The sequence below is a fragment of the Populus euphratica genome, unplaced genomic scaffold, assembly GCF_000495115.2.
Source record: "Populus euphratica unplaced genomic scaffold, PopEup_1.0 scaffold5.1, whole genome shotgun sequence".
Taxonomy (NCBI): Eukaryota; Viridiplantae; Streptophyta; class Magnoliopsida; order Malpighiales; family Salicaceae; genus Populus; species Populus euphratica.
Genome location: NW_011499848.1, coordinates 3,371,622 through 3,390,845, shown reverse-complemented (window position 1 = coordinate 3,390,845; position 19,224 = coordinate 3,371,622). Strand labels below are relative to the sequence as shown.

At 30.3% G+C, this 19,224-nt stretch overlaps 2 protein-coding genes and 1 long non-coding RNA gene across 3 annotated transcripts; 1 reads left to right on the top strand and 2 right to left on the bottom strand.

Annotated features, from left to right (window-relative positions):
• The first annotated feature begins 1,282 nt into the window (after positions 1-1,282).
• LOC105115732 (uncharacterized) lies at positions 1,283-2,402 on the top strand. Its single transcript, XR_840382.1, has 2 exons — positions 1,283-1,403; positions 1,752-2,402. It is a non-coding gene; the product is annotated as an uncharacterized LOC105115732 (long non-coding RNA).
• On the bottom strand, positions 2,305-3,210 carry LOC105115736 (stable protein 1). Its single transcript, XM_011012733.1, has 2 exons — positions 2,907-3,210; positions 2,305-2,694 (listed from the first exon to the last, which is right to left on the bottom strand). Exons 1-2 carry the CDS (start codon positions 3,047-3,049, stop codon positions 2,511-2,513), a joined length of 327 nt encoding a protein of 108 aa, XP_011011035.1. The 5' UTR covers positions 3,050-3,210; the 3' UTR covers positions 2,305-2,510.
• A 10,887-nt stretch (positions 3,211-14,097) lies between these two features.
• On the bottom strand, positions 14,098-15,954 carry LOC105115722 (galactinol synthase 2). The gene is given in 4 exon segments (XM_011012713.1): positions 14,098-14,528; positions 14,665-14,799; positions 14,978-15,298; positions 15,578-15,954. Coding segments are annotated over 4 exon segments (978 nt in total). The 5' UTR covers positions 15,884-15,954; the 3' UTR covers positions 14,098-14,312.
• Between the last annotated feature and the right edge of the window lie 3,270 nt (positions 15,955-19,224).

Genomic DNA, 19,224 nt, shown 5'->3' with positions numbered 1-19,224 from the left:
TGGATATTGACTCGTGTTAATATTTGAAATTCACAATATGATAACAGACACAATCACACAACCTCGTGTTAATATTTGAAATTCACAATATGTTAATAAACACAATCAATGACGGAACCAACAAACTATTAACAAATATTTTATATTATATATTATATAAATATATTATATTGAAAAATCATAAAATATACTTAACTAATTAATAGCTTAAAATTTTAAGATAAATTTTGCAAAAGAAAAAGAATCAGGAATAGTAGCTCGAAAGGAAGAAGAAAGGTTTTAGTTAATTAATGAAATATGTATAAAAAACTTAGTGAAATATGCTGAACATATATATTATATGTTATATATTATATCATATTGTAAGTTAACAATAGCTAACTTGGGTTAATTAGTAGCTAGCAAAGAAAATTAAACATGTTAAGATATTTTTAATAGTCTAATATAAAAAATACTTCAAAAAAAAAAAATGAATGGGCAATTGCATATTTTAATATAAATATATTAAAAAAAAAGATTATGGAACAATTGCCCCCTTTGACACTATGCAGCTCCTCCACTGGACACAATCATAATTAATTAACTCAGTTTGGTAACCGATTTCTTTTATTTTTCTTCCCTTATTCTCTTCTTGATTGTCTTTAATTGGAAAAAAAAAAGAAATTAAATATGAAGGTAAATTAAAGAGTTATAAAAAAAATAAAAATAAAATTAAAAAAATATCATGTTATATCAATTTCATTCAGCTTGAATTAACCAAAAAAAATTACAACCCGTCCATGAATATGATCTAAGTTAGGTATAATTTCTCTATGCTGCATGATAAAAAAAAGGGATGAGATGAGAATGCATTCCTTTTATCTTAAGTCAAATTAAAAAATAAATGATAATAAAGAATTAGACTATATATTTTTTTTTAATCAAACGGGGAAATGCATAAAAAAAAGTCATTGGATATCATATCTTAAATTATCAAAATCGTGACCGCACCAATAACGAAACCAAATCTAATATTTTTTCCTTAAATTTATCATACAACAGACCAAAAAATAAATGAAAAAAACTAAAAAAGAGCCTAAAGGTCCCGCACGTTGGAACCTCTTGAAGAAGAGCTCGGGCATGCGGGTCTCACATGCCTGGATTTTTATGGTTTCTGTCTTTAAGAGAATGATAACCTGTTTATTTGCTCAAAAACAAAAATCATAAGTTTGCCTGGCGGATCAGTCGCCTGGCCCACGCATGGTTCTTATGATGAGAGGATACTTTTTTACCCGAGAATGAGATGTATTTCTGTGTAACATAACAACTCAAACGATTTTTTTTCTTCAAAATTTTAACATTAATTACCCTGCTGCATTAACTTCGGTTGGAACTCGTCAATAAAAGTGTTTGCTCTGTAGTTGATTTATTTTTAATATGTTTTTTATTTAAAAAATATTAAATTGACGATAGACAGGGAAGAGAAGAGGTAATTTGTTTGTTTCTGTGTTTAAAAATTATTTAAAAAAATTAATTAATATTAAATTGACGATAGACAGGGAAGAGGAGGTAATTTGTTTGTTTTTGTGTTTAAAAATTATTTTAAAAAATTAATTTTTGTTTTTTTGTTTTAAATTGATATTTTTTAATGTTTTTATATCATTATAATACACTGATTTTTAAAATAATTTTTTAAAAATAAAAATTATTATTTTAAATAAAAATTATTTTAAAAAATAATTATAATAACACTTTGAAAGACACAGGTATACAATGAGTCTACGTTTTGACACTGGAATATTCTTTCAATCCTTGCTTTTTACACGTCATATATATATATATATATATGTGAATTCTAAATTCTTGTCCTGCCTGTTTAATTTGACTGGTAAACTTGGCTGCAAGCTCCGGTCTTGATTTTTCATCATGCACTTCCAAAAAATTTGTTTTGCCTTTTCTTCCTTTCGCTTTACCGTCCACAAACCACCGACTGAAGTTCATGCGAAACATGTGACGTGCCAAATAAATTAATTGAAAGAAGGATCCAATAACAGAAAATAACAATTAAAAATGTTGAAGGGCCAATGCAAATTCACTTGTTTTAAATGGCAGGTTCTTCCAGTGCTGAATCTTTACAGTTTAGCTTTTCTTGTGAGGGTTGTTTCCAGTATCGATGCTGGTTCTTTCCTTTTACTCTTGTTATCGTTTCTTTTTTCATCTTGGCATTTGGCATCAGAGAAGTACATACGCAGTCATGAAAGTGCGTCAATGGTGGAGCTCATTCGAGGATAATGGCATAGAATGGGAAGAAAACAACACCAACCCGAAATTAATCGTGCAAAAAGATTGAAAAACTACAACTTAACCCCAAGGGCTTTATTTTTAAGGAATAGCAGCACTCCCTTCACATCGCACAGCACAAACAAGAAATCAAGACACGAACATTCAGTGGTTCAAAACCAGCATTTATTGTACATTACATTACTTTATTCCCTTGAAATAGCCCGGCCGAAGTCGTTACTCCTGAGCATTTAGTAGAGAAAGTAGTCTATCACAAGACGCTGTGACAAAGTAGGCAAAAATCCTTCTGCAAATGCAGCAAGAGCAGCAGAATCGAGGTACTCTTGCAAGCCTGACTTGCTCTCAAATGTAGATTCAAAGGCATGAGTGTATCCTCGGTTTAGCTCCGCAGACTCCATGCCCAAATCCGTGCCCCTGTCATATAATAAAGTAAAAAATGGTTAATAGTATTGGAAACATGCTATTCAAAGACCCAATTGACTGTATCTTGGACTCTGCATGAATTGCAAGCAATTTGCATTGCAGCGTGAGGCTAGTTGTGTGTGATAAATACATAAATTGAACGGGATTGTCATTACTCAATGAACTCGACAGAGAAGGTAGAAAAGTGGCTTTATTTTAATTACCAATTGAAACTCTTCATGCTTGGAATGAGATCGAGCAGATTGGTATAGTCATTAATGTAGCTTTCGATTTGTTCTCGTGTGATCTCATCCTTGAACCGAGTCAACAATGTGTGCTTCACAAGCTTTGGAGTTCTGGTTGCCATGTCTTCTCTTTCTCTCTATGGATGTATGTTGCTCTCTCAGTGATCAACTGCTGAACTGCATGATGCTCTGCCCTTTTTATAGATGAGCTGGGAGCCTTCAACCCGCCCGCGTCTCTTGCATCTTATCTATCCTCTTGTGCCGCACACCGGGTATTGTTGTTCATGCTAGTAAAAAGCAGGAAATTATCTACTATCGGACAAGAGGAAGATGATAAAAACGTGGTGGACGACCCGCCACGTAGCCCAGGAACCAGGGGCGGAGGTGGGGATGGCTGGCCCCCCTGCAATCCCGCCCCCTCTCTCCCCTTGAATAATTATAAATTTTAGTACTAAAATTAGTAAATTCTAACTTTTAACCCTCTTAAAAGCTCTGTTTTTAATCTGACTTTCCACGCCTGATGTCCTGGCTGCGGCAGCCCATTTGTAACGGTAAAACCCCAAAATATTCTAGTTTCCTCTGTGACAAAGAAAAATCAAAGAAAGAGGTATCTATCATGGCGTGTGCGACCAAAAAATATCTAGGCTTGATAGGAATCACGGTTGATGAAGATGACTTTGCTTTCTCGGTAATGGTTCCACATTTCCATTTATTTTCTAACAGCTCTTCAAACCAGCCATGCCGGTCCCAGTTCCAGCCAAATGGCCTCAAATCTCAATGCATGCTCCAATCATGTTTGTTTGTGTTTAATCTATTATTCATTCATAGGCTTTGCTTTATGGTGGAAACAATTATAACGCGTGGCAGTGTCTCAGTCGAAAAAAATGGAACCAGAAAAGTTTTTTTTAAAAAAAATAGCACAGTGATATAATTTTTTTAAAAAAAATTAAATTTAAATTTTTTTAGTTAAATAACTTATTTTTAACTTTTCTTTGATATAATTTTTTTAAAAAAAATTAAATTTAAATTTTTTTGGTTAAATAACTTATTTTTAACTTTTCTGGTTTTTAAAATATGATAATTAATAAATATTATTATTACCAAAAATGACAATTAAACAATAATTAGTTTTCAGATTTAGAAAAACAACAATTAAACATGTTATGTCTCAAAAACATTTCATGAAATTTAAATATTTTCTCAGATTAAAGAACATAGATAGATGCGACTCCTCCTCTTTAAAAAAACTTTGACATCCAAAGCCTTCTTTTCGCTAAAAAATACCTACAATCATTTTTTATTTTTTCTTAAAACATTCTAAAATTAAATCCATCTTAGTTTAAAACTATGATATTTAATTAATATTATTGTTCATAAACACTATATTAATTTAATTGATATCATGATTTTAATTCATGATATTAATTATATATTCTGGAGTGTGAAATTTAAAATCATGCTATTTTAATAAGATTTTTTTTTGTTTTACTAATTTCCCATTTCTTTTTCAATTTCTATACTAATTGTACAATTTATCCCTGAAAAAATAAGGACCTACAAATTAAGATAACGCCAATCGATTTTTCAAGGGGGTTGCAGAGAAAAGCTATCCCTCCAGCACGTGGTTTTTTATTATTGTTATTATCTTTAGTATTATTATTAACAATAAAAAAATAAAAAAATAATTATATATTTAATATTGCAATCCAATATATTTTTTTATATAAGCCCATCAAAATTATTGAAGAATATAAAAAATCTTCAATTTAATATTTTTACATAACAAGTTAACATACTTTTGAAATGCATTTGTGTTTGGTATAGTAGTAACTTTTGAAATATGTTTGTGTTTGATATAGTGGTAGCTTTTATATTGTGGTTTGGAAAAAATTATTTCATGAAAAAAATATTTTTAGCTAAAATTGGTTTGATATTTATACATTTTAGCTAAAAATATAGTTAAAATTGAAGTTAAATAAGAAATAATTTAATATATTTGGTTAATAATGCTCTTCAAATTGAGATTTTTAAATATATATATTAATATTGTAGATATAACTACTGCTATTACATCTTGAAATAAACAATACTTTATATGAAATAATTTTTATCGTCCCATTAAACTACCTGTAATTTCATCACTTATGAAATACATCTGACAATAATTATAACTTTCTTGGTTTTTTAAGTGCATAATAATATCAGGTAAAATATAATTATGAATAAAATTAAAATTACGATAAAATTCTGTAAATGCTATGTCATCAAATGATCTTTGTCTAATTTATATAGTGATACTTTATAATGTTAAACACCAGTTTTTTAAATAAAACACAATCTAAACACAGTTAAAAATAAAAAATAAAATTTATTTTTTAAAAACACTAGGTTTTTTGAATGAAACATAACTAAAAAAATATTTTTATTTTACTAGGTTGGACCCGGTTCAATACATTTAGTTTTGGACTAAATTGATAAATACTAGTTTTTTAAATAAAACATAATTTAAAATAAAAAAAATTATTTTTTAAAATTTTACTAAATCAGACCCGGTTTAATATATTTAATTTTGAACTGAACTAATAAATATTAGTTTTGGAATAAAATATAATCACAAAAATAAAAAATAAAATTTATTTTTTTATTTTTCTAGATCTAATCTGATTTAATATATTTACTTCTAGACTTATTTCATCTTATCCAAACAGAACAGTAAAAAATAAATTATAATTCATTTTTCACTTCGAAAAAAGAAAAATAAAAGCAGCAGTGAGCTGATTTTAATAACCCTGTATATTTTAAGCACTGTTAACAAGGTACATGAGCAATAATATACATTTCATTTATCATGAAACATCAATTTACCGTGGTTAGCTTCAACAAGAAATATAACCACGTAAACAAACAGTCATTTAATTATATAATAATAATTCAAGAGAGAGAAGATGGTACCATAACGAGAGAAAAAAGGCACTAGCATTATGTATGACTGTGAGCCCTGATCATATGAAGTGATGGACAATTTATATAATAACAACGTCGGTTTGCTTTGTTTTTGCCTTGCGATCTACTTTTTGATAGAGCCTATATTTAGCAAGCACAAACGTGACAAAAAAAAAAGGGGTAAATAAATAATGCTTAAGCCCCAGACAAGAATACTAAGAGACAACAAAATCTCAGCAGATTGTAGATGAGCTCAATGCATTCAGCGTGGTACTTGAGATTTGACGTGCGAGTTATTTTTGGAGGGTTTAAATACATGTTGAAATAATTTGATTTTTCAAGTATTTTTTAAATACATGTCGAAATCATTAAAAAATACTCAAAAAATATTAAAGCCCACCCAGATCTGTTCTTCTACAAATAAATGAAAAGGGCATCACACGCATGTTTAAAAATTACAGTAAAAGGAAAAACTGAAATTAAATTCCTAAATGACTTTTAACTTGGATTTAAACTGGGTCGAGTTAAAGAAAATAGAATAAAAAAACATGATGTCTGAAATAAAAAATCTAAATTGTTTGGTAAACCTGGGTTAAGGCCGAACAGGGTAAAAACCAGCGTCGACATGTTTATTATTATTATTTGGTGAAAATAAGGTGTTTTGATTTATTTAGACCATGACCATCCTCTGTTTTTTTTTTTTTTTTTTTGTTTCAAAAAAAATGCATGAGAGTACAGTTATATTTATTAATTTATATGTGATTTTTCATTAAACAAAAAAACACGTGAAAGAGGCGCTTAAGAAATAATAATAAAAAGAAAAGCTGTCAACAAATCCCCCCCTACTTTCACCAACCCCACACATTTAATACAGGCCACATCCTTTCTCCACTTCTTCTTGTTATCCATAAATGCGCGGGAGGACACTTACTATTTATTATTTTATCCATGCTTTTTAATGAGCCTGGACCCCTCCCCTTCGAAAATGTGACCACTTTCATGCATGGATTGTAAAATGAGCTCATTAGTTAAGAAAATATTTATTCATGGTAGTAGATTATTTCAACAACTATCACACCATCACAGCACCACCCCGCCCTTACCGTGTTGTCAGGTATTGCGCACCACCTCCACCGGAACCAATATCATCACCGCTGCTTCCTTCATCATCAATGCAATTTTCAGTACCCCATCAACGCCACATCATCTTTGTCACCTTCCATTATCACCACATTGTAAAATGTTTTACGAGATGTTTCTTAACACCAAAGTTTTTCAACTCTAGGATTATTTTTTACCATACAAAATTTTAAGAGTATAACAATAACTATTTTTTAATTTTTTAAAATGTTTTTTTTTAATATATCAAAATAATTTTTTTATTTTTTTTATTTTTTTATATTGACACATCATAATTTAAAAATATCAAAAAACAATATTAACTTGAACTAAGAAAAAAATAAAATAAAATTAAAATTTTTAAAATACAAAAATTAAAATTAAAATACGTTTTCTAGTATATATCGATCATAAAAGCTTTCCCTTTAACTTTTTTTTTAGATTAATATAAGTGTCCGGATTAGCTTACACGTACCACGACTAATCTCAAATATCCTAAAATTAACGATTATATAAATCCTCAGGGTTTAACTTGTTTATGAATTATTGACTTTTTTTCCATACACCAAGAAGCAATATCAAATTGTCTAGAAATATTCTTTAATCAATTAAATAACTTAAAGTTGAATCAGATTTTTTTTTTGAATCACAATCTATTTTATTTGGTATAATTAAAGAGTAAAATAACTTTCATTGAAGCCATCTATAAAAATGAATATATTGATATCAAAATTATAAAAATATTTTTCTCTTTTCTTAATATTTATAAATTAAAATATAACAAAAATAAAGTTTATGATAAAAAAATAAATTTAAAAAACTACAATTACTGGATATATAAAAATTAAAAAGTTGAGGAAAGAATTATAACTTGGCATGTTTAAGTTTTTCCAATGAAATAGCATTTTTTGAAATTGTATTCTGCAATTATAATTTCTGCAAAATTTCAAAATTTGCGGAGGGCGGAAGGTTTTAAAATTGTATTTGGTTTCCATTTTTGACAAAGAAAAAACGATAGAAACATGTAGAACCAAAAAGGCGAGAAACCTGCTTGTTAAAGCGCGAGGAATCTTTTTATTATCAAAGGAAATCCAATGAATCTTGCTTTAACATGAAGTCGTTTAAAAAAGTTAATCAAACGCCGAATAAGATATAACTATTTGTTTTTTTTGTTTTAAAAGTGATTTTTTAAAAAATTAATTATTTATTTATGTTAAATTAATATATTTTTAGTATTTTTAAATAATTTTGATACGATGATGTCAAAAATAATTTTTAAAAATAAAAAATTATTGCTATATATTTTTGCACGAAAAGTTATTTAAAAAACAACCAAAATTACATTTTTAAACAAGCATTGATTATTAGTATAGCTAATAAACCCAGCTCAGGGTTGACTTGATCAAGGGGCTAGGTCCCTAGTTTTATGGATTAAGGTCAACTCGAAATTTTTTTAAAAAATATTTAAAACTTTAATATTTTATATGAGAAAATTAAAAAAATCAATGTAAATATAAGCTATACATGTTTTAAATAATGAAGTTTAAAATAATATTTTTTTTAAAAAATTATTCGATATTAAAAAGATGTTATGTTAAGCTTTTAAGCTGAAATATTTAAACTAAATTTTTTTTATCCCATATTAAAAAAATAACTTTTTTCTTAGGAACACGTAACTTTATCCCACATTGAAAAAATAACTTTTTTTTTAGGAACACGTAATATATATACTAATGAGTTTTAAATCTCATGTTGAAAAAACATAATTTTTTTTCATGAAAAAATCAAGTATTTATATGAAAGGACTTCAAATCTCGCATTGAAAATATATATTGCTACCCATTTAAATTAAAATATTTAAACTAAAAATTTTTAAATTCTATATTGAAAAAATATAACCTTTTTTTTATGGAAATATAGAGTATATATAATAATAGATTTCAAATCTAAAAGATATAACCTTTTTCATGCGAATATGCAATATATATATAAAAGGGTTTTAAATTTCACATTGAAAAAATATTATGTTATTACTTTAAGTTAAAATATTTAAATAATTTTTTTTTTATCTCACTTTGAAAAATATTTTAAGTTAAAGTATTTAAATAAAAAAAATTTTACATATAATTTTTTTATTTGAAACATAGATTATATATATTAATGAATTTTAAATTTTTTATTAAAAAAAATATACAGAATCTAATTTGAGTTTATCTAGATTGATCGGATTTTGATGAACTATTATTCCGACCAATTTTCTATTAAATTTAAATTAGTTTCATCGTCAGGTTAACCCATGGGATCGGGTTTTATAATTACGGCTACTGGGACGCTCAAAAGTCCAATGGCACGACAAATTTAAACTGAAAAAGACCATATTACCCTATCTTCATCTGTTTGTCATGTGAGGAAAATAACTGGTAATGCTTAGGAAAACACCATTACATCGATAGAGCGAAAACAGCTGTTCCACACCCCGGTTCCACCCTGCTCTTCTCGAGACAAGAAGCCAAGAACTTCTTCAGCAGTTTTACAAGTAGAAATAAACAGAAAATGGATGCATTCCATACTTTCTACTCCGAGAGAATTGGGTGAAACGGAGCTCACATGTTTGACGCCACTTATCTTCTCATATTCGACTATGTTATGCAATTTCCACGAATCTAAATCTGTCGAGGTTTCTTGGGATGAACAAGTTAAACCCCGAAATAATTAGTCGAATTATAAAGGGACAATTGATAGGGTATCTCCTGGCTTGCATAATACTCTAGATTAGGTTTTTGAGTTCATCATCTTATATAAGCACTTTTTAGCTACTATTCTTCTTCAATACGAGATAATTACTCCTTATGTGCATCCGACAAATCTCCTTAATTATCATACGTGAATCCGGCCTATTCGAACAGTACAGATCTTCTTCCAACAAAAGTATTTAATGATCCAGGTGCGATATCTAGAATTCACAAGAACTCAATCACGATCGCCTCTTGTCCCAAGCCAAACCTTTGATTTAGATACTAATTTGTTACGGAGCTGTAACATGCAAAGGCTTCTAGGTTCATGTTAGGAGTGCGAGCGCGCGAGCTTGCACAAGGATGAGCACCATCTTCAACTAAAAAACTTTGACGAGAGTATCATGAATCTATCTTATATATAAACACTCCTTTTTAAAAAAAATAATAATATAAATTAAAATAAGAGAACCTATCATTTCCATATACATTCAACATATTCGGTTAACATCATGAACGATGATAGGAGATCTGTTCATTGATCTCAATTTCTGATTACATAATCAAATCAAGGTTTTCTGTAGTCAATTTCTCTTTTTTTGTCTTTGATGATATACTAAAATTTTATCAATATATTTTTATAAAAAAATATTAAATAAAAAAATTTATGGTTATAAATTTTTTAAATACAAACACGCCCTAATGAAAATATTGGTTTTGCCCCTAGCCAAGCCAAGCCTGACTATTTTTGAACTTGACAGTATATCAAGCCTTTACCATGCTGGGTTTGGTCCTAACAACGATTGACTTTTCAAGCAAAGTAATTAGGGTATTCTAATTTCTAAACGAATATCCAGCACCATCTCCAAAATATATATTCTCTTAAAAACTTTCTTTATATGTATCATTTAGATCATCTTGGCTCTTAATAAAAATATAAGTTTTTTGAATATAAATAACTTATTAAAAATGATTTTTTATTTTTTTAAATGATGGTTAAAGCCTCCCACGTAGAAATGTGCATTTATTCTAGGAATGGATTGATGTGTAGAGATAAATATAATCTCCATAGTACTGTATGCATCAATGTTTAGTTAGTATACGAGATCAAAAGAGTTTTAGATGCTTTTGACTGAGCATTTAGTGTTTGAAAAATAATAATAAATTTTCATGTGATGTAATTTTAAATTATAAATTTGAAATAAACAAATATCTTTAACTATTAAGCTAACCATTGTTTTTTATTGTTATGAAATCATTTAGGAAAAAAATAATAAATAAAAAAGGATCGTATACATTGAATATGCCCAACCATCTTTCCCGGCCCATCTCTTGATTAGCCTTCTCGAATAAATTCCTAGCGGAAGACAGGTAGACGTGGGGTAGGATCATCGATGCTCTTCGCCTGCTGTGGCGACAAGTAGATCATCACATGCAGGACCATTTGGATCTTGCATGGATTCGAGGCAAACATGGAATTAATTTTGTTAAAATGAAATCTTTAGAGAAAATAATTTTCTTGTAAATCATTGATGGTTTGATATTCATACAAATACCACACACAATTGAAGAAAATATATTGTAGAAATGCGATATTGCTCCTGGAAGCAAATGATTACATGATTCTTTCTGTTATATTCTCCGTCAAGTTCAGTTTGCATCACAGTTAATTTGTTAGGAAACTCGATGTTGAAACTCAATCTCAACATGCAGTTGAATGAAAAAAACAGGATATTTTTTAAAATTACCACAATTTTTTTTCATCTTGTTATATTTTAATTTTTAAATATAATAAGATAATTTTATTGATTTAAAATAATAATATTTATTAAATTTTGAGCTTCTGATTTGAAGCGCAATAAAGTAAAATTCTAATAATTTAGTTCAATTGGTCTATTATTTCAACAAAACTATAATTTATTGAATTTTTTTTCGTTAAATGTGTTTTATGTGTTAAAATATATATTTTTATCTAACTTGTAACTGAAAAATAAATTAAAATTAAAATTTTAAAAATTTACTGTTCATAATTCACACATAAGCTATCCTTTGTTATTTAATGTCAATGATATAGTTGAGTCTATAATAATAAATAATTTTAAGCAGCTAAATATTTAATTGTATGAGAATATACTCTAAATATATTATATTATTGATCTAACATATGTTTCTATTAATGAACAATAATAAAAGTTTGGGTTTAAGAAAAGATCTTACTGTATTATATCTAAATAACATCTTAAAATTGTTATAATTTTTTATTTAGATTATATTTTATAAAAAAATAATAATTTATTGCTATGTAATTAGTCAATTATTTTGATTTTAATAGTTAATTTCACAATTTGTCGAACAGCAATCAGTGGCCAAAGCAATAGCTTGCTTTACAGGCGAGTACAATTCTCCACTAATTTCACTGTCTGAATTCTGAAAGGTAGTGAAGGGATAAGGTTTGATGGAATAAGGGGGTCCCAGCGAGGGAAAAGAATGGAAACCAGGCCACGTACAGGAACAGACATATCATTCATGGCCAATCCAAAAGATACGATTTCGAATAAAGTTATGTGCCGCTCTGTCAATAAAGGACCGTACCCACTCTATCTTCCACTTTCTCTTTCGATCTCCAATGTCAAAGATTTGCACGATTACTACCACGTGACCATTTTATTTTTTATTTTTATTTTTTTTTCTTATTGAAGGAGCCAACAACCATTTGTTTGTTTTTTTCTGACAACTAACCATCCACCAAAATCAGGAGTGTAGCCTCTTCAAGTACTTGGCACGCAATAGTTGGGTCACTCGTGCCAGCTGTTAAACCCAATAGCTGTTTTTTTTCTTTTTAGAAATGGTGATGGTTATTATCTTTTTGTTTGAAAATATATTTTTTATTTTTTAATATTCACATATTAAAACAGTAAAAAATTGTAATCAAAAATAAAAAATCTTTAAAAACACTTTTTAAACAGAAGAATAAACATGCTCTTGGTTCTCGTGATTCAACTTTCCTTTCCATTAAGGTAAATTCCGTGTTAATAAAAACCATCTCACCTACTTTCCTTTCCAATTCATATTTTTGTTAGAATAAATGAATTCTAGATATTGATATCCAAACGCTCAGGTTTCTCATCAATCTAATGGCTAAACAATGGACATATTCGACTTTTGAAACACAGACCACGGCCCATTGGAGCATGCTGTTGCAGTACATTAATGAGGCTTCATCAGTACCTCTGATGGACCAATTCGAGCCTCAGAGTTTTTTGATGGGCTCGGGCATGAGTTCCAAGCATGTTGACCCGAGCCGATTATAATTAGTTCTGACCTCCGAGCTAGGCCAGTACTTTCAAGCTCCGGATGGCCCAGCGTACTGCCCTTTTCACTGCTCAGTTTGCTTTCTTAAGCTGGGTTTATACAATCTACATTAAATTACAAAATTCCAACCTTCACTTTTCAAGTTTTGATTTCTTATTTGATTTTTTAGGCCTTTTCGGTAGCCATTGGCACTTTTTTTTTTTCATTACATTTTTCTCAAAGTGTTTCCTTTTATCAGGGAGGAGTTGATGTTGCCAATATATTATTAAGTTTATTTTCTTCATCGTTTTGTCCTCTTTGCTGAAAGAAGTACTTTTATTTTGTTGTTCAATGTGATTAAAAACAACTAAGTAAGATGATAATGCACACACACATATTTAAAAAGTCGAGTTCCACATAAAAGTTAGCCTCAACTTCGAGCAGCATGGGCCTGACCAAAAGCTTCGGCAAAGCCCGGCCTTGCATCTGTTAATAAAAAAGTGGCATGTTCAGCACATTATTGAGCTCAGCCATCATCTAAAGCGATTGAGTTAGAGTTAGTGTGTGTTAAACAATATTTTTATAAAAGTGTTTTTTAGTAAAAAAATATATTTAAAAAATATTTGTTTAATTTTTTATATTAACTATCAAAAACCATGCATAAAAAGAATTAAGTTGGTTAAGAAAATACATATGGTTAAATGATTTTCAGAGTATAAAAGAATCGGACATTTCTTACCTTCAAAATGACATTTCAATTGAATAATTCTGTTTTCGATTGAAAAGTTGAACTCTGAATATCTTCGGATTAAGTCGTATTCGTATGTAAAACAACTGCAGCATTTCTTAGGGTTCGGGCTTCAATACACGAAAACTCACCAATCCCTAGTTATCCCCGAGGATCTACCATTGGGTCCATCATCCCTAGTTCGGGCTTCAACAGGGGGGAATCCCATTCATGACGGAGTAAAATATATTACTGAAAAATAGCAGCGCTAAAGATCACGGCCGAAAAGCTTCGCCAAAAAAGGGTTAAGAATAAAGAAAGCTAAAATTAGGGGGGGGGACCAAGATAGTTAATAATATATAGCCTTAATATATTCTCTTTATTCTTAGTTTTCCAACTTTGTAGATGTCAAAGGTGCTTAATTAACACACATGCATATATTCTTTAATTACTTGATCAGTGATCACGGTCAAGACTGAAAAAGCATCTAGGGCTAGTAAATAAATGCCCTAAAATATAATATTTATATAAGGCTAAAAAATAATGCTCCAGACACACTAGAGGTATACGAGATTATGCTGCCGATGGTAGATTTCTATGGTTAATCACTCCATCGTCAGTCAATGCCGCTATTAGGGGTCCAAGTTTTTCTTGATCAACAGGCACACTAATATTCTTGTAATCCAATGACTCATCCTCGTATATTTCCCACCACTTCTTCACCAAAAACTGGATGTCCTCTCTATCCATGTTTTCTTCCTTGCCAGTATACCTCCATGGCTTTGCTCCCTAACGATTTTGAACAAAAATGAAAATCAACTAAGATATAATGTATAGATTCAAATGTTTGAAAAACAACACTTTTAGTGACAAATATTCAAATGTTTGAAAAACAACACTTTTAGTGACAAATTAACTCTCTTACCGCAGCACAATAATGGACGACCTTCACTTTGTCAATCTCGAAATTCTCAGGATGGCGCCACAGCATCGCCGAGACAAGGTTGTACACAGGAGGGATAGGCTTGTACACATCCCTGAAGAACATGTTCAGAAAATCCTGCAAATCAAAACCAAAAACAAAGTGATAGATTAATGAAAAAACGCAAAGTCTGCCAGTTCTTTTTGGACGGTGCGAAAAATCCTGACAAAACAATCTTACTAGCATAGCCGAAAATTTGTATTTATTTGTGCCTAGGCAATAACAAAACTCTATATTCTCAACCACTCTAGATTACCTGCTCAGCAAATGAAGTAGGAGGGGTGACTTTGAGGGTCTCCAAGAGATCAAAGTAAGTTAAAAGCTTAGGCTCAAAGACAAACATGCCAGCATTAAAGTATAGAGGAGGAGGGGAGCCCTCCCCCTTAGGCCACTAAACTTTTCCAGGGCATTGCTGGCAGTATCCAATCTGATACTGAGGGGTGGTACTCCATGTCTTCTCACAGAAACAGTCCATCACAGCATAGAAATATCCATTCGGCTCATCAAAAAGATGATCAATGTTGTCAAAGACTTGAATATCACCATCAAGGTATATCATCTTCTCATAGTCCACAAACTACAAACAACAGGGGGAACACATATTAGATACTAAATTAGAGGCCATTATATCACATCAAATATGTAGATCCATAGCGCAAAAGAGAAAGAAAGAAAGAATCTTTATTTTGGTTAGGGATGTATATATGTCGTGTGTAGTTCTCTAGAATACACGTGGAGAGATTTGATTATAGCCCACGCTTACACAATTGCATGGCTAATTAACGCCTGATGACCGACTATAAAAGTAACATATCCAGAAAAGAAAGAAAGATGGTTAGGGTTGATAACTAATTACCTCCCAAATACGAAGTTTAGAGTAGTTAATCACATAATAAGCCATGGCAAATTGAGTCTGGTTTTCTGGTGGATACACTGGCTCAATCTCACGGACGATACAGCCCTGAGATTCTAGAATTTTGCGGTGCTCCTCAGGCACATCAGGTAAAATAGCCACCATAAGAGGGTATGAAGATTTCGCTTTCCTTAGACCCTTGGCTAAACCCACAACACCTTTCACATAATCACCATTCCCAGCCAAGAAAGTAACATATGCCCTCTTATGGGCGTCAAACGTGGGTTCGCTAATGGCATTTGGTGACATTTTTTAGATAAGGAGATCAAGAATAAAGAAAAGAAGAAACAGTTATCGAAGTTGCATGGGTATGAGCTTTAGTTCAAGGGGTGTTACTCTTTATATATAGGCATCGAATGGTCGAGGGTGGTGAAAATGGCAATGAACCAATTTAGGTTAAGATGATATTTTTTGAATCTAATTTCATAAATGTTAATTTAGATTCCAGAGCGTGGCAAGCATTCATATTCTGTTGCTTTCGTTTGGAGGTTACACTTGTCAATTTGAGCATTTGACACCTTAAAGCAACGTTTTTCCTTTTTCCTTTTTATTTATAACTAAAAGACTCTGCAAATTCGCTTAAAAGGGAGACCAATTTTTTATCTAATTACAATTGTTTTGATCATTCTCTCCCCTTGACTGAATTTGCTTTTGCATTATCATACCCTTGAACTTCAACGAGAATTTCAACAATACTCCTAGTGAGGGGTGAAGCTCATGTGTGGCTAGCTACTCTTGAAAATGGTGAAATTTTAATTAAAAATTCAAGAAAATAAGGGCAGAATCTGGTAAATCTCGATTTCTAGTCTTCAAATGCTCATGTTAGAGAGAATATTTCTAAGAAATTTATTTATTTTTCATCATATGTTAAATCTTAATTAATATGTTTATTTTATTAATTAGGATTTTGTAAGGGCGTCATAAACTCAATGGGAAAGAAACATTTCTCCTCTCCCTCCTTGATACACATATATGGAACCTAATCGTACCAATATTATATAATCCTTCTCAAGAATCGATACAATTGCCATCCCTAAAACAGATAAAACATGATTACCAATGACACACCCATGGGAGATCAATGATGTAGCTAGCTTTAGGAAATTAATGCTATTTATTCGGAATATACAATTTAATCAATTTTTTAAAGACTTGTGTTTCACGTACATATTTTTTAGCCATTGATTTACTTGAGATCAAACGGGTAAGATCAAATCACTGCTTTTATATGTTTATAATCATTCTTCATTGATGAACTTAATTACCATACATATTTGCTCTGTCTTTGGTATAATTTGCAATCTCTTTGCTCTTTAAGTATATATATATCTTCAATTTTTTTCTTTTTTTCTTTTTTAATTTCTGATTTTTCCCCTAACCTTGATAGCCTCAACTAGATCTATTATAGAATATTCCGATTCTCTAATAAAATTAATGAAATTCTTCTTCTTTTTTTTTTTTTTTGTAAAACTATTAGTTTTATATGCTTGTAAACCCCTTCCCTTTATATATATATATATATGGAAAGCCACTACACCCATGTTAATTTCCAACTTAGTGCATATTATTTACTCGCGATAATCTCTAATCTCATTTTAATTGACAAAACAGCGCAATCAAGCAATACACTCTATTCAACCTAGTTTAGCCTTAAATCGTTTGACCATGAGGCATGGAAAATCACGCAAGGTGGAAAAGACAACGTCAAGGAAGCATGTGAGTGCTTGGGTTTCGTTTCTTTGTTTTCTTGATAACATAGAAAATTAATCCATATATTAAAAAACTTATGAGGATCCACTCATGTAAACTTCTTGGCTGTTTATTTTTGGTATTACCTTTCAGTTGTTAATTATAACATAAGACGTTTCCTTTTATTAATAATTTATTTGCTTTAATTATGTTTCCTTATTTAGTCTTCCTCAATCACCACCAAGAATCTCTCTTCTTTAACCCGTATTTCCATATTTTTCAACTTTTGTTTATATATTCTCTATTAAAATTTGCTCTAAATGAAAAAATGAAGAAGGAAAACTTTAGACTTTATAACCATCAAGCATGGCTATTGCATTTAATCTTTTTCTTAAACCCGGCAATTAATGGAGATAATCCTGCATGTATAAAATAGTAGACCTTAATGATCACTTCTACTTTTCACGCAATATTCACAGTCATTGTATTCTTCACGGGGAATCATTTTTGGAGTGATAACAACTTACTTTATTTTGTTTTTCCTTTTTCTGATTTTCAATTTGTTAGAACCACAAGATCACTACATATTAAACGTGGCTATAAATGATTTATCATAAAATTGCATCTAATTAGAAAGGATGCACTTTAGGTAATAATTCAGAGAGTATCAAGAATATAATTAGGGAGAAGGGTGTAAGTATCTATTGGAAAGTAGCTAGTTTCCAATAATCCAAAAAAAATCACTACCTATTGAACGTGAAGGCTATAATCCCGAAAAAAAAAAATTCTTGATGGTAATAACTCGAAGAATAATATTATTTGACAAAAAAGATTGTGAGCTATCCAATCAGGTGATTAATGGAGGAGCTCTTGGTGGATTCTACACTAATGCAATGGCTTCTAGTTTTCTTCTTCTTATAACCGAGGAAAAAAAAACCCGTTATCATCAAAGAAGTCGAAGTTCTTTTCATAATCCATTAATTGATGGTTATAAGATAAAATAAGGACTTATATAAAGATGCGTTTTTTGTTTTCTTCCATATGGCTGAAGAAGAGAAGAAACAAGCACAAACGGAAATGGTCGGAGAGAGGAAAAAACAGTCCCATACGGTTCAAAACCGTATATATAAAAAGATCAAAGCGCAATATTCACTTCAGCACCAGTGGAAAATGTCCTTTTCAGCGATAACGTACAGCGATGGCATTTTCATCAAGACCCGAGACAAATACTATAGCTATGTAATTCAAAATATGATCATCATAGTAAGCACTTTAAAAACTGGAAATTAATCCCACCTTAACATTATGTCAATCATAATTATTTAGATAATTTAATTTATCATAACAATGCTTGTTCTTTTTCCTTTTCTTTCCCTTTTCTGTCTCAAGATAATTTGTTATAGTACTGTTCGAAACCTTTACAGAAAAAACACGCGCAAGCACATGAGAATTATGAGCAATCACTGTGCATTATAATGCTCAAATCACTCGCTATATATAGTTGCTGAAGAGAGGAAAACATCCGCCAGATATATATTTCTCCTGACAGAAAATGATTTATCGACAGGGATGATCATGGCTGCAGTGGTCGTCATATAATAACAGATAATTAACTATGAACTGAAAATACAACAGAATCATTTCCGTTTAGCGTTTGAATACGTGTCTACATGAATTGATTCATTCGGGCTGTTCAAAAAAGAACTGGTGCATGCAAGAAAATTGGAAAGTTGGAGTCGCTTGTCGGAATGCCACTCTCATTTTTTATGCTCGAGACGATACCAAAGATGATCGAACACGGGTATACTACTTGTATCGATGAAACAAGTGTGCATATTCTTTTCACACAAAAACACTTTGGAATCTGGCGAGTGTTGTGGAGTATGTGTCTTCCGGTTTAA

Coding starts and splice junctions, on each gene's coding strand:
- LOC105115736 (XM_011012733.1), bottom strand. CDS start 3,049: ATGGCAACCAGAACTCCAAAGCTTGTGAAGCACACATTGTTGACTCGG. Junction 2,695..2,906: donor AGCATGAAGAGTTTCAATTG/GTAATTAAAATA, acceptor ATTATATGACAG/GGGCACGGATTTGGGCATGG.